The sequence below is a fragment of the Argiope bruennichi genome, chromosome 4 (assembly GCF_947563725.1).
Source record: "Argiope bruennichi chromosome 4, qqArgBrue1.1, whole genome shotgun sequence".
NCBI classification, from domain to species: domain Eukaryota; kingdom Metazoa; phylum Arthropoda; class Arachnida; order Araneae; family Araneidae; genus Argiope; species Argiope bruennichi.
In genome coordinates this window covers 63039591-63058344 of record NC_079154.1, presented here as the reverse complement: position 1 = coordinate 63058344, position 18754 = coordinate 63039591, and the positions used below count along the sequence as shown (strand labels likewise).

General features: G+C 26.8%; 1 protein-coding gene across 1 annotated transcript; it reads left to right on the top strand.

Annotated features, from left to right (window-relative positions):
• The first annotated feature begins 2965 nt into the window (after nt 1-2965).
• Nucleotides 2966-11721, top strand: LOC129966623 (uncharacterized). The gene is made up of 4 exons (XM_056081123.1): nt 2966-3032; nt 6815-6907; nt 7925-9053; nt 10759-11721. The coding sequence occupies exons 1-4, from the start codon at nt 3018-3020 to the stop codon at nt 10902-10904; spliced, it is 1383 nt and encodes a 460-aa protein (XP_055937098.1). The 5' UTR covers nt 2966-3017; the 3' UTR covers nt 10905-11721.
• Nucleotides 11722-18754: the final 7033 nt, after the last annotated feature.

The following is an 18754-nucleotide window of genomic DNA, read 5'->3' as shown; positions in this document are numbered from 1 at the left end:
GGTGTTCAAAATTAGGTGGGAAATTCGTATTCAATTTTTAATAATAAAAAAATACCGATTTTGAATAATATTATTTTACTACGAGCTAAAGTTTTAAACATAATAACTTTTTCATTGTATATTATTTCAGAAATCATATTTTTATAATCTTTAATTAATGAGTATATTGTCTTGTATTTTCTAAAATAAAAATATATTCAAATTAAAAATATATCAAGGTTGTCATCTTATCTAGAAGATGCAAGATGACACTTTTGAATTATCTTTTTAAAATAGGAAAATAATATCGATTATATTGAAATAGAAATTTATCCAACTAGGTGCAATACAGGAAGAGGCCATTCTAATAATATACAAAAAAAAATTATCTCAAAAATTGAATATATTAAAAATGGCCAATTGTAAATATTGTCATCTTGCAAGTGTAAAAAAAAACGAACGATGTTTTGGTGCATTCTGAACCATGACTGAAACAAAACAAACAAGAATAAGCATTAGATACTTATCAAGTAATGCAAATAATTTCTTTTAAATTTATCACAAATGAGAATCATACTCTTTTTCAATATAAAAATAAATTCGATATTTTTATTTTTATTAGCTGTAGTAGTAACACCATTTTATTAAAGTTATGAGCATGAAATTTATACGCAATAGTCTGAAATACTTCGATTCAATTAAATATGGCTTTTTAATACTCAACAGGAATAGATTTAAGTTAAAAAGCACTTGAAAATATTAAAAATTCCCTATAAATAGCTGTGATCTTACTAAAAATATAATCCTTTCTATCCACAATTTAAATCTACTACCATCTGAATTGGACAAATTTCTTTCAAAATATCGATGTTTTAGTTTCATAAGACACAGAAGGTTTTCAATATTTTAAATCTACTTCCATTTTTCTTATCTTTTATTCAAGCAGATAATCATTCATTTAACTAAGCTAAAATAGTTGCCATTTATTGATCTTCCCGTCCGTGTCTTTATTGTGAACTTGGCAAATATTATGCGGAAGAAAAATATAAATTAAACTTTTAACCCATAAAATTTCAAGACCATAGTGGGAAGGATTTAAAAAATAATTAATTAAATTACAATACATATTATTAATTTTTTTATTCTCCAGAACTATTCTCTTTTTTCTGAAAACTTCTCTTCTCCTAATCTGAACAATATCATTTTAGAGTGTCCCAGAAGTTTCTTTCTCATCGCTCTATGAATGGCCTTATCTGGCTCTGCTTGTGCACACATGCAGGCTTATCTATAAGCCGTCTATGTTATTGGTTTCAGTCATACCAGAGCTCTTTTACAATACGTTTCTCTTGTGCCACAATCCCTTTTAAAACTTTCATCCACAGCGTTAAGCATGGGTAGCGAAAGGGATATTTACGGCATTAAAGAGGTTTGTCACTGGAGACGAAATTTGGATTTTATATGAAAATGTGCATAGAAAAGGCAATTGGTGTAAGCACAATAGGTCTTCAATTGTCGTAAAGCCGGAACTACACCCCCAAAAAGTTCTTTTGCTCATTTGGTGGGATTGGAAAGGCGTACTTTCTTACGAGCTTCTTCCTCAAGGTGAAATAATAAATTCTACGAAATACTATCACCTCAACTGGATCAATTGAAATCTACTATAGCAAAAAAAACGGCCAGAATTAATGAACCGACGAGACGTTGTTTTTCGTCATGACAACACGAGACCACATATTGCATTAGTCGTAAGAGAGAAGCTCTTACAGTTTGATTGAAATGTTTTACCGCATCATTCATACTCTCCAGATCTCGATCCAGCTGATTATTACTTCTTTCTGTCCTTAAAAAATTCTCATCGCGATAAACGTTTTAAATCCATCGGCGAAATAAAAGCGCACCTCAAGGATTATTTCTTGTCCAAAACACGACAATTTTGAAAAGAAGGCATAATGAGGCTTCATGAGGGAAGTAATTGAACAAAAGAGTTCTTATATATAAAAAAATAATATCTTAAACAGTAAATATTGTGTCTTCATTTCATATTAGAAATAGGAAAGATGGGACACCCTAATATCTCAGGCTGCCATCTTAAATATGAGGATTCAAATGGAACACTTGAAAATTAGATACAAAGCTTATGATAAAAACAATTTATTTCCTAGATAATATTGATAAAGAAAACATCCTATTGTTGTGAACCATTTCTGTCAAAGTAAATTAATATATATACAAATATAGAACTGACATAATTTAAGAAAATATTATACATTTTGACTTTTGTTTTTCTCAACTGCATATAAACATTGAACTTGCAAAAGGTCTTTAAAAAATCATCTTCATCCAATATTTTCACGTTTAAATTTGCTTTGACAGAATTTTGTTTTTAATAGCTCAAATTTATCCATATTTTGTGTTTGACTTACATGGAAAATTGTTATCATTTCTTTAAATCTAATTTTTTTAAATAAAATTAATTTTAATTTCAAAATTTAGTTTTATACGGAGTTATATTTTTCCTTACTTTAGAACTAACTTGTTCAAATAAAATAAGAAAATTATTGTCATACAAAGGTGTTTTTTAAATCCCCTCCATCATTCTTAGTAGATCTCGATTCAGTAAATAATGCTACAAATCAACTTTTCTTTTATGATACAATATTTACTACTATTCTACTTTTATCAGATTGAAGTTATCATTTTCTACTGCATTTTCGAAATATTTGGTATCAAATATCTCCTATAGTATTATATCAACACAGCGAAAGTTAACATTCTTCTTAGTAGGTGATCTAATTTTGCGTTTAGTTCAAGGTCTTTTATCAATCTTCTATTGAAAGTCAAGTGTATCAGCTTCAGAGGAAACAAAAGATTCAAAGATGCGTGAAATATTTAAGCTGAAATCCAAATTTTGTGTTAACATTATCCTTTAATATCTGGAAAAGTTTGGCTATAAAAGTCAGAAATCGTTCAGAACTGGCACACAATTAACGAATACAGTTGTCAGCTCAGTCTAATAGAGTTGTCAACTTCTTACAAAGATGAAGATCTTTCTGGTAAGTTTTAAAACTTGTATTAAAAAGTCATAGTAAAAGCTCTTTCATATTTAAAGATATGACTACATTTATAATGAAGATTTTTGAAAAAAACTATAAAATAGTTTTATTTTTTTATTTACTCCATAGAAAGATTGAAAAAGCATCTATTAAATCGAAATATATTACTTAAATGACAAAAATCTTTTAAAAATAAGGAAAATAAAGACTAAAAAGAGGTATAAAATAAGTATCTCCTATTTAGAGTATCGAATAATTTGTTTAAGATTTTGCATATGCTTAAAAGAAATATTACTTAACTCCTAGACTAAAAAAAATGGCTGTATTTCAATCCATTCTTTAATTGATGTAATTGATAAATAACTTAAAATTGTCAATTTTTTCCGCATTGTGAAGCATTGAAACAACTATAAAATATTTCTAAATGAACTGATTACTTATTCTCTAATTCTGGAACAGCAGAACATGTTGAAAAATTATTATACGGAATTTGAAATGCATTAGATTTTAATCTATTTGTTTTTCGTAAGGGAATTCTGTCAAAAATTAGGATTTGAAAAAATGATACATATAGATGAAAACATTTATTAAACAGTGTATAATGCAAATATAAAATTCGGTGTAACTTCCAAAAAATGGACTTTTTTTATGAAGTTTCAGGAAACAAATCTATCAGAAATTAAGAATACTGAATGAAAAAAAGGTTATTTTTGCAAACAATCGGCTTTTTAATGTAGTCGCCGGCCTTAAATAATGTATTCTTTTAAAGTATTTATAATAATTTCATTACAGTTAATTATTTATCTCGTATCTTATCATTAATTTCAGGCAAATTTTTTAAATGACATATAGAAGCACAACGCTTATACTTTTCATAATTTTAATAACTTAAAATTCAAATAAAATCGGTAATAAGTGAGTGCTGAACATAGACAATAAATAATTCAGAGTGAGTTATTAAACTTGGAACGTCTACTTTAATGTAGTTTGATTAAGCACCATTTTTAAAACTACACGAAATAAAGTTAATTAAGTTACATGAAATTACATGAATATGACATTATGGGTGGACCATTTGATTTTGAATACTTAATCAGGTACCGAATAGATCACTTTAGACTGCTTCCTTTCTTTCAAAACTTCTATAATATATCAGGAGAGAGAACAATTGTACCTCACAGATTTAGCATGGAGTAGACCTGTGCATATGACAGTCATTGATAATCAGATCTCGGATCCGACACCCTTCGGTTTTGAAGGCATTGTTCTATCACCCGATCTTTATGTCCCCAGTCTGAGATATAAAAATGCTTCTCATTCAATTCTTTTCCATTAAGTCCATTGGTTTAAATAACTCTTTTAATCTAAATAAAGTTTGAATTAAGATGAATTATAAGTGGAGGCTACAAAGAAACTACTATGCAGTGGTTAATATTCTTCGAAAATGCTATATTAAATTTAAAAATAAAATGACAACATCCTTTCACTGTAAAATATGTATTAACAACGTTTATATTCGGATTTGAATGTTGTTGTTTTTTTATTTCAATAGTTTCTCTTAAGATTCTTGTATTACGTTTAAAGTAATGAACAACAACTTGTGTTCAGCGAACAACACTGCTTTTGTTCTTAAAACAAGTAAAATTTTCTAATGTCTAGTTTTTACGTTTATAAGTAAAATCCTATAAATGTTGAAAGTTCAAAAATATTTTGATTGGAAAGCTTCTGTAATAGTTCAGTCAAGCTGGTCGAACCGAATTTAAAATTTTCTATGCATTTAGGTCTAAACATAAATAATATGATATATATTTTCCCAATTGGAGTACTTCCTCAATTATAGCGAAACAAGAGAAGATTCATCCAATAATAAGTGATTGAAGTGTTTCCAGAATTTATGGAAATATTTAGCTAAAGCTTTGTATTTTCGAATTAATCTTTCTTTGGGCTTGAAAATACATCATTCAATTTTGTTAAAGCAGAGAGATTACTTAGACACTTTAGAGTCACCACTGGGAGATGCTGGCGGGGGTCTGAGGTGGGGGTCTGGCTCTTCCCACCGATGACGGGACGTACTTCCTTAGGGAAGGGTTGTACCGTGGCCGGTGATGGCCCTTAGGACTCAACCACAGTTTTCGCCAGTGTTGCTTCGGGTGGGTCGAAAGTCTGTGATATAATTTAGACACTTTAAAGAGATGATGTGGCGAGCAATCCCGAGTAAAAAAAATGTAAAAATATGAGTAAAGGAGCACTATTATTAAAAAATCTAAATAAAGATAAAATTTCACACGCTTAAGGATTATTTTTTACCTTAACTAAAGGTAAGAAGATACATAAGTAATGTAATGTAGAAGTAACTGTAATAAGTTGTGCTTACAAAACATGTAAGTGTCACGAAAAGTATTTTCATCTTAACTATTTAAAATTCCAAAATTCATTGATAGAAAATCGCATTAAAACTAGACTTGGAATTAAATATTAGAAGATATTAAATAATAGAACTAAATATTAGAAGACTGGATTCACATAAATTATAAATCCCCAGATCAGTTCGTATTAAACTTTTAACTAAAAATTCCTTAAACATGTACTATTTTTCTTTTAGTAATTTAAGTGGAGCCCTTTATTTTATTTGTAAAGTAGACATATATTTTGCATTTGTATATTGACATCCTTAATTTTTTTTAATACATAGCCGTATTAAATGTTATTTCGATTTTCCGCTTTAATATTCAATTTTATTATAATTTATATGCCCTATTTTATTTTCATTGTAATAATAATTTTAAGTTATATTCTACTATTTAAAAAATATTTAAACTTTTTTATCGTGGAAATTTCTAGATAAATGAAATTAAATAAATCAGAATTATTTGTAGACTAATATTCTTAATTATTTCAATACATGGTTATATAAATCCTCATATAATCCAATTTTTGTATATAGATTAATTATTATCACAGATTTTATATTTTGCACTTAATTTTTTTGTTATAGCAGTAAAAAACACTTAATTTTTTTACATTGTTTAATTCTTATTTCTTTAATGTTAATTTCTTTTAATGTCAGAGTTATCTATACAGTTAAGTCGGAAAAGTAGTGGAATCACAACGTATATAATGTACAAAGCTCAGTTAGTTTTTTTAGGGGGGGGGGGATATTTAATAAAAGCATTTAAAAGAGACGTCATACTCAAATATTTCAAAATTGTTTCAATTTTTTTAATAAAAGTGGATATAGTAATGGCTCGAAACAACAAACGAAACTTATACAAGTTTTGCAAATTTCGTAGTTACAATCTTTCGAAAACAACCAACTAATGAAAACATAAAACGAATTCCTTTGTTGAATTGAAACATAAATAGGATAACTTTACAGAATAAAATAAAATTACTCGGGCTAAAATTAAAAATAACGAATCTTGAATTTTCATATATTTTGCAAAAGAATATGTTTCTTCATATTATATTAATATCACAAAAAATATCAATAAAATTTTCTATTAAGTAAACCATATAATCACTATCGAAATATGATCTTCTTGAAAAATCAATAAAAAAATAATTTCTTACTGCAAATTATATATTTATGCTAAACTCCAGTTATTATTGCTAAACTCCAGTTTTGAAATGAATTTATCTGGTAGAATTATAACTTTTAATATATATATGCGTGTGTGTGTGTAATTTAAAAAAATTTCCAATGTAAGAAATTCATATAAGTTGATTTTTCAGAAATTTCTAGAATTTTCTAAGGAACATTTGAAATTTTTAAACTATTTTAGGGTTTTCTTGCTTTGATAAGCTGCTTTGTCCATCATGCGGCATCACGAGGACATGGACGAGAAGTGGATAATGTGAAAATAAATCCTCTCAATGTTAGTATTATTCTTCTTATTATTATTTTTCTTTATATATTGATTAATAATTCGTCAAACTTTTCCCCAGAGTTATCAATCATAATACTCTTATCTTGAAAATGCTTGTTAGTTCTAAAAAGAGCAAAGATATAAAAGATATTAAATAACTAAATACTATTTCAAAAAGGGAATTATTACGTATCATCATCAAAAAAATATATAAATCAAAAGTCATTTAATGTCTTTTTCAAGAAAGATTCGTTTCCACATAACATTTATTATTACTGAGCTTTAAAAGAGAGAGAACATTTATAAAAGTCTAGTTTTAGAATCATAAAGATAAGAAAAAATTAGCTTTAAGAAATATATTAATCTTTATTTTAAACGGCTATATAATGATTAATGTAATAAAATTATTATTACACAAAAACAAGAAAATAAACGTTTTAACTTATTGGGAATTTTAAGCCTGAATGAAAAAATGTTTTCCTTGTTTATTTCAGGAAATTCACCTAATCTATCCATTACTGCTTTAGCTGGATTTGTATAAAACTAAAAACCGTACTTTCAAAAAATATTTCAGATATTGACAATATTATTAAAATTATCATTTTATACTACTTTGGAAATTAAAGAGTTTTTAGCTCCTTTATCAATTAAACACTTTGCAACAAAATGCTCCCGATTGTTGCCATCCTTGAAATTTAATATATAAATGGTTCTATTTTACGAATTCTGTTGAAACCTTAAAGAATAATATCTATTCAAAAGTATTGAGCATATATCCATAGACCTAATTTCAAATGCTGGCTTGAAAAATCTTTTGCAAATAAAATTCTTGTGCTAAATTTAGTTGAAGTTTTTCCGTTGTATTCGGGAGATTATTTCGATAAAATAATCCTTACCTTTATTTCTTTTCTTCATATAAAATACAAAGCTTTCTTGTATAATGACTATCTTAAACTAAGAATACAAAAATTAACGATTTTATTTTCTTCTTCTATTTAACATAGTGGAATTTTTAATTACTTTTAGGCTAGAAATCCACTGCTATTGGGGTCATCAGCAGGCCTAACTGTTCTTGATAAACTGCAAAATATTCGGAACAAGTTAGAGGAAATCGAAAAAAAGAATACCGACCTTCCTGTTGTCAGTCCATTTAGAAGTCCTGAAAGTCAGTTTGAATCGATAAATTCCTTCATCGATGATTTGCCTGTGACCAGTGATAACAAAGAACAGGCAAATGCATTTGAAATTCAACCATTCTCACTGTTGGAAAAAATTCCTGAGATGCCCTCTTCCTTAAATGGCTACTTCATGATGCTTCGTCTAAAACAAAATGTTTCAAACTCAGTTCCTACAAAAAGCCAGTCTAGATTTCTCGGTAATGAGCAGCAACATTTCATCCAGCAAATTAATGCACAGAAACCAGAATCAGCAGTCAGTCAGCAACAACCATTTGCAATTCAAAGGCAGGCAACAAGCCAACAACAATCTCTCAATAACCAACAAATGCATTTTAGTAGATTCAATATCCAAGACCAATCATCCAATCATGGCAATCTTCTCAGTGGACAACAAAATATAGCGAACCAACAACAACTGGTAAATAGTCAAGGATATCATCTCAGTGGTTTGCAGAGATCAATCAATCAACAACAATTTGTTCATGATCAAAGATCACCAGTCAGTTCCCAGCAATTTGCCAGAAATGAAGGAAGCATATTAAATGGTCACCAGAATCTGATCAGACCTGTTTTCAACGAAAAAATATCAATTAACCATCAGTTTCCTGCAAGAAATCTTCAACAAGCCAATCAGCAACAACCAACTATTAACACCCAACAAGCACCTGGTCAGCAAGGAATCTTAAGCATCAGCCATCAGACATCACTCAACCAATATATCAGGCCACGAGAAATAATTCCTGAAAGAATTGCAAGTAACTTGCCAACCACTGAAAATCCAACAAAGGCAATTGATAATTTTGCATATCCTTCAGGTCAACAAATCCAAGCCTTTACTAATGAACTTCTGGCAAAAATTCAAAGCCAGGCTTTGAATAGAGAATCTCAACCAATCTTTACTGATGATGCCAATAGTAAGACACAATCAAGAATCATTTCAGATGGTGCAGTCAGTCATCAGGCATCTTTATTGGCAGGTAAGATATCTCAACGATTTCTCTTTTTCATTAAAACTATTGTTATTTGACTCACACAATAAAACATGTTTTCTTTTTATTTATTAATATGTTAGTTTTTGTTGAACATTTTTAGTATAGTTCAAAAAAAACCCCTTTATTCATACTAGTAAATTTAATCAAAAATCCAAACATAGAAATAAAAAAGATGCTGAAAGAGAAAAATAATGGTGAATTCTCACTAAAATTTCTTGTACATTTCTCCGTATATGTGCTTCACTTACCATGCACTAAAAAAATTATTCTACAGACTCATATTCATAATTAACAACCGTAAAAATAATATAAAAGTGTATGAAATTATGATTGTCATTGATGCTTCTTGATTGATCAGGTTATTCTTTTCTAAAGGTTACTTCAGAAATTAGTTTCAAAAAAAGCTAATTTTTATACTTTTTCAAAATTGAAAAAAAAGAGTTTTGTTCTTTAATATCTTTTTGAATGTCATGCTATTTTTTCACCAATCTCTTTAAGATAGGTGACTATGTTAAAAAGTCAAGTTTTTGCAAAAATATGATTTTTTCAGTTTTATTTAATGTTTTTAATGTTTGAAAAAGATTTTATTTTTAAAAACTTTGATTAGTTGATTTAACCTTTGATTTTTTTTAACTCATTGATTAAAACCTTTTGATTTTGTTTCTAGATCTATAGTTGAGAAGGTTATACTTATTTTTATATCTATATTTATAAATATTTTAATGCAGCTTTAAATGTTCTAATTTACATCTTTAAATGTTATTCCTCAAATCTTGATGGAGTTTTCTTATGAAAAACCATATTCATTAAAATGCATTGTATATTCTTTATTCAAATTTGGCACTGAAAGTTTTCAATATGTTCAGCAATTTCTGAACTATATGATAAGTAATATATTCATTTAAAAATATTCTATATTTATTTTAATGTTTCATAATCTAAAAAATGAATATTCCTTGTTATTTATCAATCAAATCCCAATATTGAAAGAGTGGGTACAAATAAAGCTTATTTTTTTAGTCAAGGAACTTGAAAACGTATTTCTTAAGCTACTGCTCAAAATTTTACAGATAGCTTACAATTTTGCAGATAATTAAAGATTTTTTTACCTCTTTTTACCTAAAAAGAGTCCTTTGTTCCAATTTTTAAACACTTTTTGTCATCTAATTGGCATATTTTGGTTTCATAAATATTTTTTTCATAAAGGAATCTTTTTTGATTAAAAACCTTTTGTACAAAAATTGAAAAATATATTTTAGAGAAATATGTTTTATATTCTTTTACAAAAATATTCGTCCCAAAATGTAGTCTTACTCTTAAAATTCAGTTTATCTTTACCCAAAACATAATTACTACTTTCACTGCTCAGATTAACAACATCCTTTAAATAAATGTAGTAACTAAAAACGTAAATAATGAAATATTTCCGTTGACAAGGCGCATGTTAAAAAAAACTTTGTAAATGGAGCATATTTTGCTATAGTGTTATTAAATTTTCCTTTTCATTCAATGCTCTAAAATTAATTTTCAATGTATAATTTAGAATATTATTAATATTTTATACTACTCTAATTTAAGTATTACATGCAAAACTCACTTAAGCACGTTAATATAATTGCAACGAAAATCCTTTATTAACATTATATAAATATCTTCCATTTCATTTACTTAAAAAAATACTTTCTTTTAGATTTGGAAAGGTCTCCTGTGACACCTGCAGTTACTACAACTAGTGGTAGCCAAATTGTGCATGAAACTCGAGTGTCCACTGGCGCATCCGTGAAGCAGCATTTGAAAACACCTTATGCCAACTATGATTTCAGTCACTTGTTGTAAAAAAAAATACCTTTAAAGGATCGGATGAGGTCAATCTTTTGTTTGGGATTATAAATCTTTTGAATAGCAGCTTGTCGCGACAGTGATTTAGTCATTAAATTTAAGACTTAATTTTGGGAAAACTGGTACGAAATAAAATTTTTAAGTAATGCTCTACTCATTTTAGAGGAGCAAAAAGGGAAGGCATTGCTTAACAGCTAATTAATTAATTATTTTTAAGAAGCTTATTTTTATTATCCTTTCCTTATATTATAAATATTTGGAACATTTGTTTCTTTATAAAATTTTTATTTCATTTCAAAAAAATGACTATGAAATTCTTTTCTACTGAATCTTTTTTTTGTTGTTTATTTGTTTATTAAGTCTTTGATTATAAAAAAAATTGCAATGAAAGTGTCATCAATTTTATTTTAAATCTTTTGAAAAAAATATTTAAAATATGATTAATATTTTCATATTCCTTATTTCCCTTACAGCAATTGTAAAAAAATATATATATTAATTCCTTTTTAAAAAAAAAGAAACGAAACATCATTATTTTCCTTCAAATTTTGACTTGAATGTTTTATTAAGGTTTCACGATTTCTCAAAGGATTTTTAACAACTGTATAAAATTCTATTTTTATCATTTGGGTATGATTAAGTTGATTACTACTCTGAAAATAATTTTGCCAGCCAATAAAAACGCTCTATTTGTAAAAATCACCGCCATATTGTTGTTTAGTTATGGGTCCTGTTAGAAATTTTTATAGGTGTTTTTATAATACTTATTTCTTCTTTGTTATTATTTGTCTTTTGTCGCATTTTCATAAATAAATATGAAGCAAAGAAAATGTCTTCTTGTGTTTTAAATATCAATCAACGTTGAACTTTTTAATCGCGCACTTACATAAAAAAATGTGTCGAAACATTTCTTTTTTTATATATTGATTCCATGAAGATTTCTGAGTTCCTAACAATATTCCATAATAAAAAGTAAGAATCTTTATGAAAATATGTAAAATAATGCGCATTTTTTTCTGTACAATACTAAGCTAATATATTGATATTCTAAATTGTAATCTCCATAATCATACGATTAAGTTTTTCAATTTAGTAAATAAAATTTTACAATTGACGCATTTCATACAAACCGTGGAATTTTTATTTTAGTTATGTTACAAGAGTAATTTCTTGTTTCATCTTTACTAACTATAATTGCAAAATATAACTTATAACAAACATTTTAAAAGTTTATCTTTCTAAGAATAACATTCAGTTCAGTACTGACTGAGTATGCTTACATTTTGAAGCATACATTTAGTCTTATTTTAATTTATTTCACAGGCAATAATTATTTTGGTATATACAGTAACGTTTTAAAATAGAATGGGGCCAATGGCAAAGATTTAAAATGGAGCCCTCAGAAATTTAAACTCACATTATTACTAATTATAAAAGAGCCTTTTAGAAATGTTGATTCACTCTTTAAAACAATAAATGTCTTTTCGAAAGGATCTTTTTAAAAGTTAAGGAATATTCCAATGTTTTTGTTGACTCAATAGTTCTGGCTATGACTTGATCATTTTTGAAGAACGTTAACTGTAAGCGTGTTTGTAAACAATTATAACCTTCAATTGGTACTATTCAGTATGACATTGATTTTCATACACATTTTTTTCAGTCCTAATTTTTTCAGTCCAAATAATATAGATGTTTATTTAACTGTAATACTTAGAGACCCCCAAACACTAAGGACCCTCTAATATTTTATCAGTTCTTTAGATCACCTAATATAATATCATTGTTGCCATAGTAATTATACTGTTGTAAGTGAACATTTACAGTATTGAAGGTATAAATGAATCTAAATATTAGAATACCGTCATACCATTTCAATCCATTTGCTATTCTCATGTTTCAAACGATTTCAATACTTCTAGTGCTTCTCTGCAAATAGAGAAACGAAAAAAAATTATTTTCAATAATACAAAATACAAAAAAGTAATAATAAATTAATTTACTTTTTAAAAGCTCTTAAAAATTAAAAAAGTGCCGGATGTGTTTTCAAAGTTTTTAAAAATTTTTATCATATCATCACATTAAACAAAAATAGTATCTGCTTAATCCATTTCGAGATAGAACGGAACTCCCAAATTTGAGAAGACGACGTAACAGTAAATAAACTAACAACTCTCTATCCCATCGTTTACAATAAGTTGATGTAAGGATATTTGAAAATAATTAATTAATTAAGCCGATATGTTAAGCGTTAAATGGACCAGGTAACAAGAAAGATCTTCAATGACATTGGGTTTTGATTCCTCTTCCACCAATTTTCGAAGTAATAAATCAAAACAAAAATAAGGATTTTGGTCCACATACGTTATTTATAACATTTATTGCATACAATTATTTCATTCAAATTTAATGAATTCCATTAATTATATTTAAATTATTATTTTCAGGCTAGTAATTAAAGTCTAAACTAATGTACCATTAAATAATAATATAATTTTTATTGAAAATGACTAATTCTATCGTATGAATTATAAAAATGTAAACCAAATTTTAAGGTTGAAATTTCTTTTTAATATTTTCCAAATAGAAACGAAAAAATACGATTTTATCGTGCGGTTTGAATTACGATTACATATCAAACTTCAATAGATCATGTATTAATGGAATCGTCATGTATTAATATTGCTCGTTATGCAGCATAATAAATTTTATTGCACATTATCGAACTCTGCGTTAAAAAAAGTTATGAAAAATGAAGTAACATTTTTAAAAATTAAAATTAAATTTCTTTTTTTTTTAATATTATTAGCCTATTTTTGTTACTTGCTTATTCACCAATATTGGTCAAAGTTCTAATTCGATATTTTCTGCAGTTTGCCTTTAATGGCTACATCAGTAAAAAAAATTTAAATTTTAAAGGTTTACAGATATTTAACTCATATTCGGAAGCTTTCACTGCAATGCAAGGTTCAGCATATTCATTGCACGACGCAACTCTTAATTTACTTTCATCTTACTTAAAATTTGAATGATTTGAAATGAATGTATTTAAATGTCATCTAATATAATGACTTTTGGGGGAAATAAACAATTTCATTAAAAACATAAGGATAGAAAGTAGAATTGTTCAGCATTTAAGTCTAATTGTGCACTATAAAACATATTTCATAATTTGCGTAATATATCATAACATAAACAGTATATCATAACAGTAACATAACAAAAAAAACTGAATAAGAAAGAAATTTTCAAACTATAAGAGCTATAACACATTTATATAGATCTTAATGATGATATCGTGTCCGCGGTACCACGGAAAGGAGTTGCAGTAGCTTCTGAGGATAAAGACGTCTGAGCACCCGAGGGCAGAATGACTTCTAGCTCATGAAACTCACACACATTCGCTTGCACAACCCCTTTTTACATGGGGGCACATTCACGCACCTCACAGATAGAACACAGATGAAGAACAACCATGCTCGAACCAGGATTCAAACCCGGGACGCCCAGATCACGGGGAGGACACGCTACCCCTATGTCAGGACGCCAGCTACAGATCTTAAAGAATTATAAGAAAGAAAAACGTGTTTATATAAATGGATGCATTTAAAAAATTTCTATCATTGCTTATTTAAACATACTGAATTTTGAAATTTCAAAAATTTTATCAATAACATATTTTAAGAACATACAGTATGTTTTTCATACACACAGACGTCTACTCAATTTGAAAATGTATCACCATATCTTCACACCTCAGCATGCAGGATGAAATATTTGTAGTAATAATGAAAGAGAATCTTTACAATCATGAAATGCTTTATTTTAACAAATAGTTAAAAATGAATCGAATTTTTAAAAATATACGGTAATTGAATTAAAATAATTAAAAAATTTATTTTTTGAATTTTTAGTTGACGTAAAAGTTCTTTTCAGCAATTATGATGGGGAAAACTTTCGTTTATTTTAATAAAATTAAATATAAAAAATCCCTTAGAAGTGCACATTTTTTCTCTTCAAAGTATATTTGTGTCGAATTCAATCACTCTAAAACCATACTGAAAAGCGAAAACGCATCCCCCCACACACACATTTCCCTTTATTATTCGTGGAAATAAATAAAGCTTTAAATAATAAAGTATTAATGATAATATTTCAATCAAATGATTAAAATCGCGAAATTATTTTGGATGCTACATCAAAAAAAATTAAGTGCTTTTCATAATCATGTTTTGTAAAAAGATTCATCATATTTTGCAAGAATTATTCATTTCTAGTACTTCCACCGATTATTTCGCATTTTACTTAAAGACAATATTTGTTCATTATAAATGATTCAACTTTCACAATTCTTCAGCGTGTAAAGCATGGGAACATTCGTCTATGTTTTGCGAAATAACTGAGATAATGGAAGATTATTTTGAATGGTTTGAGTTAAATCATTTTTATTCAAGTATGATTTTAATTACCAACCATCGCCTGAACTAATTGTTTAATTCCTGAATTTCTGAATAAAAAATTCAAAATGAATTCTTTGAAAAGAAACAATAGTTATCAAAAAGACAGAAAAAAAATTGTATATAACACGAATTGTTTATTATTGAAAAGAATAATTTTTTAAAGTTTTAAAAATACTTTTTTAATACATTAAACAGCAGAATTTTGTATCTTAATTAATTTCTATTTTTTTATCATATGATTTATTATTACTTAAATTCACTACAAGGTGGACCTACTAGCTCAGAATCAAAATTTAATTTAATTAATGCCTGATTAATAATTAAAATCTGTAAATATTAAAATACAAAATATTACTATTAAATGTATAACTATACAAAATTTCAATTTCATGGCACATCAGGATACTAGTGAAATTCGATTACAAGACTCAAACTTAACCTAGATTAAACAAGTCAAGTTAAATAAAGGTGTTTAAAAAAAATCATGGGTCATGGAATTTACATCAAGAAATTTTACTTTAAAAGAATCTGAATCAAAAACATTTACCAAGTTTGCAAAGCTTATTTTTTTTCTTAAATGAGCAAAAAAGTACTGTATTATAATCCAATGTGTTAATAGAAATATTACAAAAGATATAAAGATATCCGAGTTAAACTATTAATATTGTATCGACCTCAGAATCAGAGAATTCTAGAAACAGTTTCCTCACTAAACCACAGTATATGAGAAATATGTTAGATCTGTCATCAATGACCAAGCATTTTCACATTGATATGCTCGGAATTTTTAAGAGTCAAATCTTATTAAAATTACAAAGTTTATCTTAAAACACGAGAATGAGGCAATAGGTAATTGCATTAATATATTAAAATTTTTATAACAAAAATTCCAAAATTTGCACTGGCATTATTTTTTGATGTAATCACATGCTTTTCAATACACTTAGCTGACCTTTTCTGATACAATTTTTAATCAACCATAGAAGACACATTCTTGAAATCTTTTTTATTTGCACAACAATTCTTAAACCAAACTAATTCTTAAATCCAGGTTTTTTAACAATCATTTTTTTTTTATCCCTCTTGTGTTTTTGTCTTCAGAAGGGATCAATTTTGCCACTTCGAAGTTGCAACCTTGTTTGGACTTCCAACTAACAGATAATTAAAACAAATCTTGTAAGTGATTTAGCACTATCAAAATAAGATTAAATATAGTAAAATAAAACACAAAAAATATACAGAAAAAATTATAATTTTAATTAACTAATTATTAAAATTACTTATTTTTTATCAATAACTTTAATTACTTACTTATTTATTAAAATGCTTTCATTTTTCAGATTCAGAATTTTAGAATTTTTTTTCATAGAATTTAAGATAATTTAGAAACATAAAACGCATTTCAATCAAGTTTAGTTTCGACTTATAAGGAAGTAAGAAGAAAAAGATAAGTACCAGAAATAAGGTAAAGGAAGCGTGTATTGAATTTTTCAGATATAAACTAGATTACCAGACAATGATAAAAATCAATACCTAATTCATTGTTTTGCTTAATAGATTTTTTTATAATTATTGGACTCCAAACTAATAATTGGTTTCATAACTCAGATAACCACGCCCAAAAGCAAGCAAAAATTCAATAACACATTCATATTAAAACATATAGGAAAATTCTGAAACGCACCATGAGATAAGATTATGGCTATAAGATTATGCAGTTATCATTTTGGTATTAGATTATTGAAGTATTCATTATCATTATTGTAAACGATTATTCATTTCCTTCGAAAACGATGTTTCTAGTGATATGTATGCAGATATAATTAATTAATTCAGTAACAATTAATTTTAGATAAAGAATTATATACATCAATAAAAAATATGTAACATAAATGAACTTTTCAAGAAACGATGGTGACGAAATTCAAAAAAAAAATCCTTAAATTATTTTTTACAATTCTTGATAAGTATGATTTCCATTTCCTTTGATACAAACTCAGATGAAATATTCCAATGAACAATAATATTCTAAAAAGTCTGAAAAATATATTATCCATATTTAAATTATTTGGTTAATCTCCATATATTCGTATTACTTTTCATAGGGTTAATATTTATTTATCTGTGCATTATTATTCATATTTAATGAAAATATATACTTTTTATCTAATCTAATCAGAATTCTCAGATAAAAATCATTTTCGAATATTTTATAGACAAAAGATTTTCTTTACTAAAAATGTATATTATTCTGTGTAGAAAAATTATATTATATATATATATAATTTTTTTAACCATATTGTATTTTTGTATTTATCATACCAATTTATACAAAAATCAATTTCAATTTTCTTTATATAAATTGTTACGATACACAAAAACACAATATTGTATAAAAAAAACAGTTTCTGAATAAATCTATTGCACTAAAAAAGTTTGAAACCTCATAACTTCTAAAAAAGTGCAAAAATATTTTTTTTTCACAATGCAGTGATAATTTTCAAAACATGAGACAAAGTGAATGAAACATTGCAAAGGCAATTTGAATATGTGTTTAGAACACGGAATGGAAAGGTAGTCAACCGAACAGTGAATTTAAATTTCAATCGACTACTGAAAGCAAGTGGGCAAGTTTTAAATAAATTTTATAGGACTGGAAGCCTTGAGACAGTTTTCAAGTTGAAAGGATTTATTTTATTTTTTTATGCCGAAACACACTTTATTTAAATATCTTTCGCATTCATGTTGTGGCTGTTTTAAATTCAGTTTACTGATTAAATTTTGGACGCAGCCATGTGGTTTACTTATTTATTTAGTTGTCAACAAAAATAATGGGACACCTGTGTGCTATTTATAATAAAAAAATAGTAGTAATATAAAAATAGTAAAATAGTGCTATTTATCGTCAAAAGTAGTATAGAAATTATCAAAATAATATCTTCTCAAAACTGATGTCAATGGGAATGGTTCAAGAGGAAAGGTTTGATTGGATAGATGCATTGATTAATTGACTTAATTAATATAGTTGATTAATTAGCATTTCGAAATTTTTCCTATTACACTTAACAATTTTTTTTTCGCTCAATCGATTACTTGTCATAAAAATAACATTCAAAAAGCATTTTGTAAGTCTCTAATGAAAACTGAAGAGTCATAAAGTTTTAAAAAATGGATCGACAGAGTTAAATGAATAATGAAAACTTTCGACATATTTTAAAAACCATAACATATTACTCAAAATTTTTTGATTCATTTAAAGAATATAATCTTACTATCCAATGATTTTGTAAGTCTCTGATGAAAATTTAAAGAGTCAAAGTTTTAAAAAATGGTTCGACCAGTGTTAAGAGGGCAATGGACTTTGAAATAAGCAAAAATGGGCGTTAACAT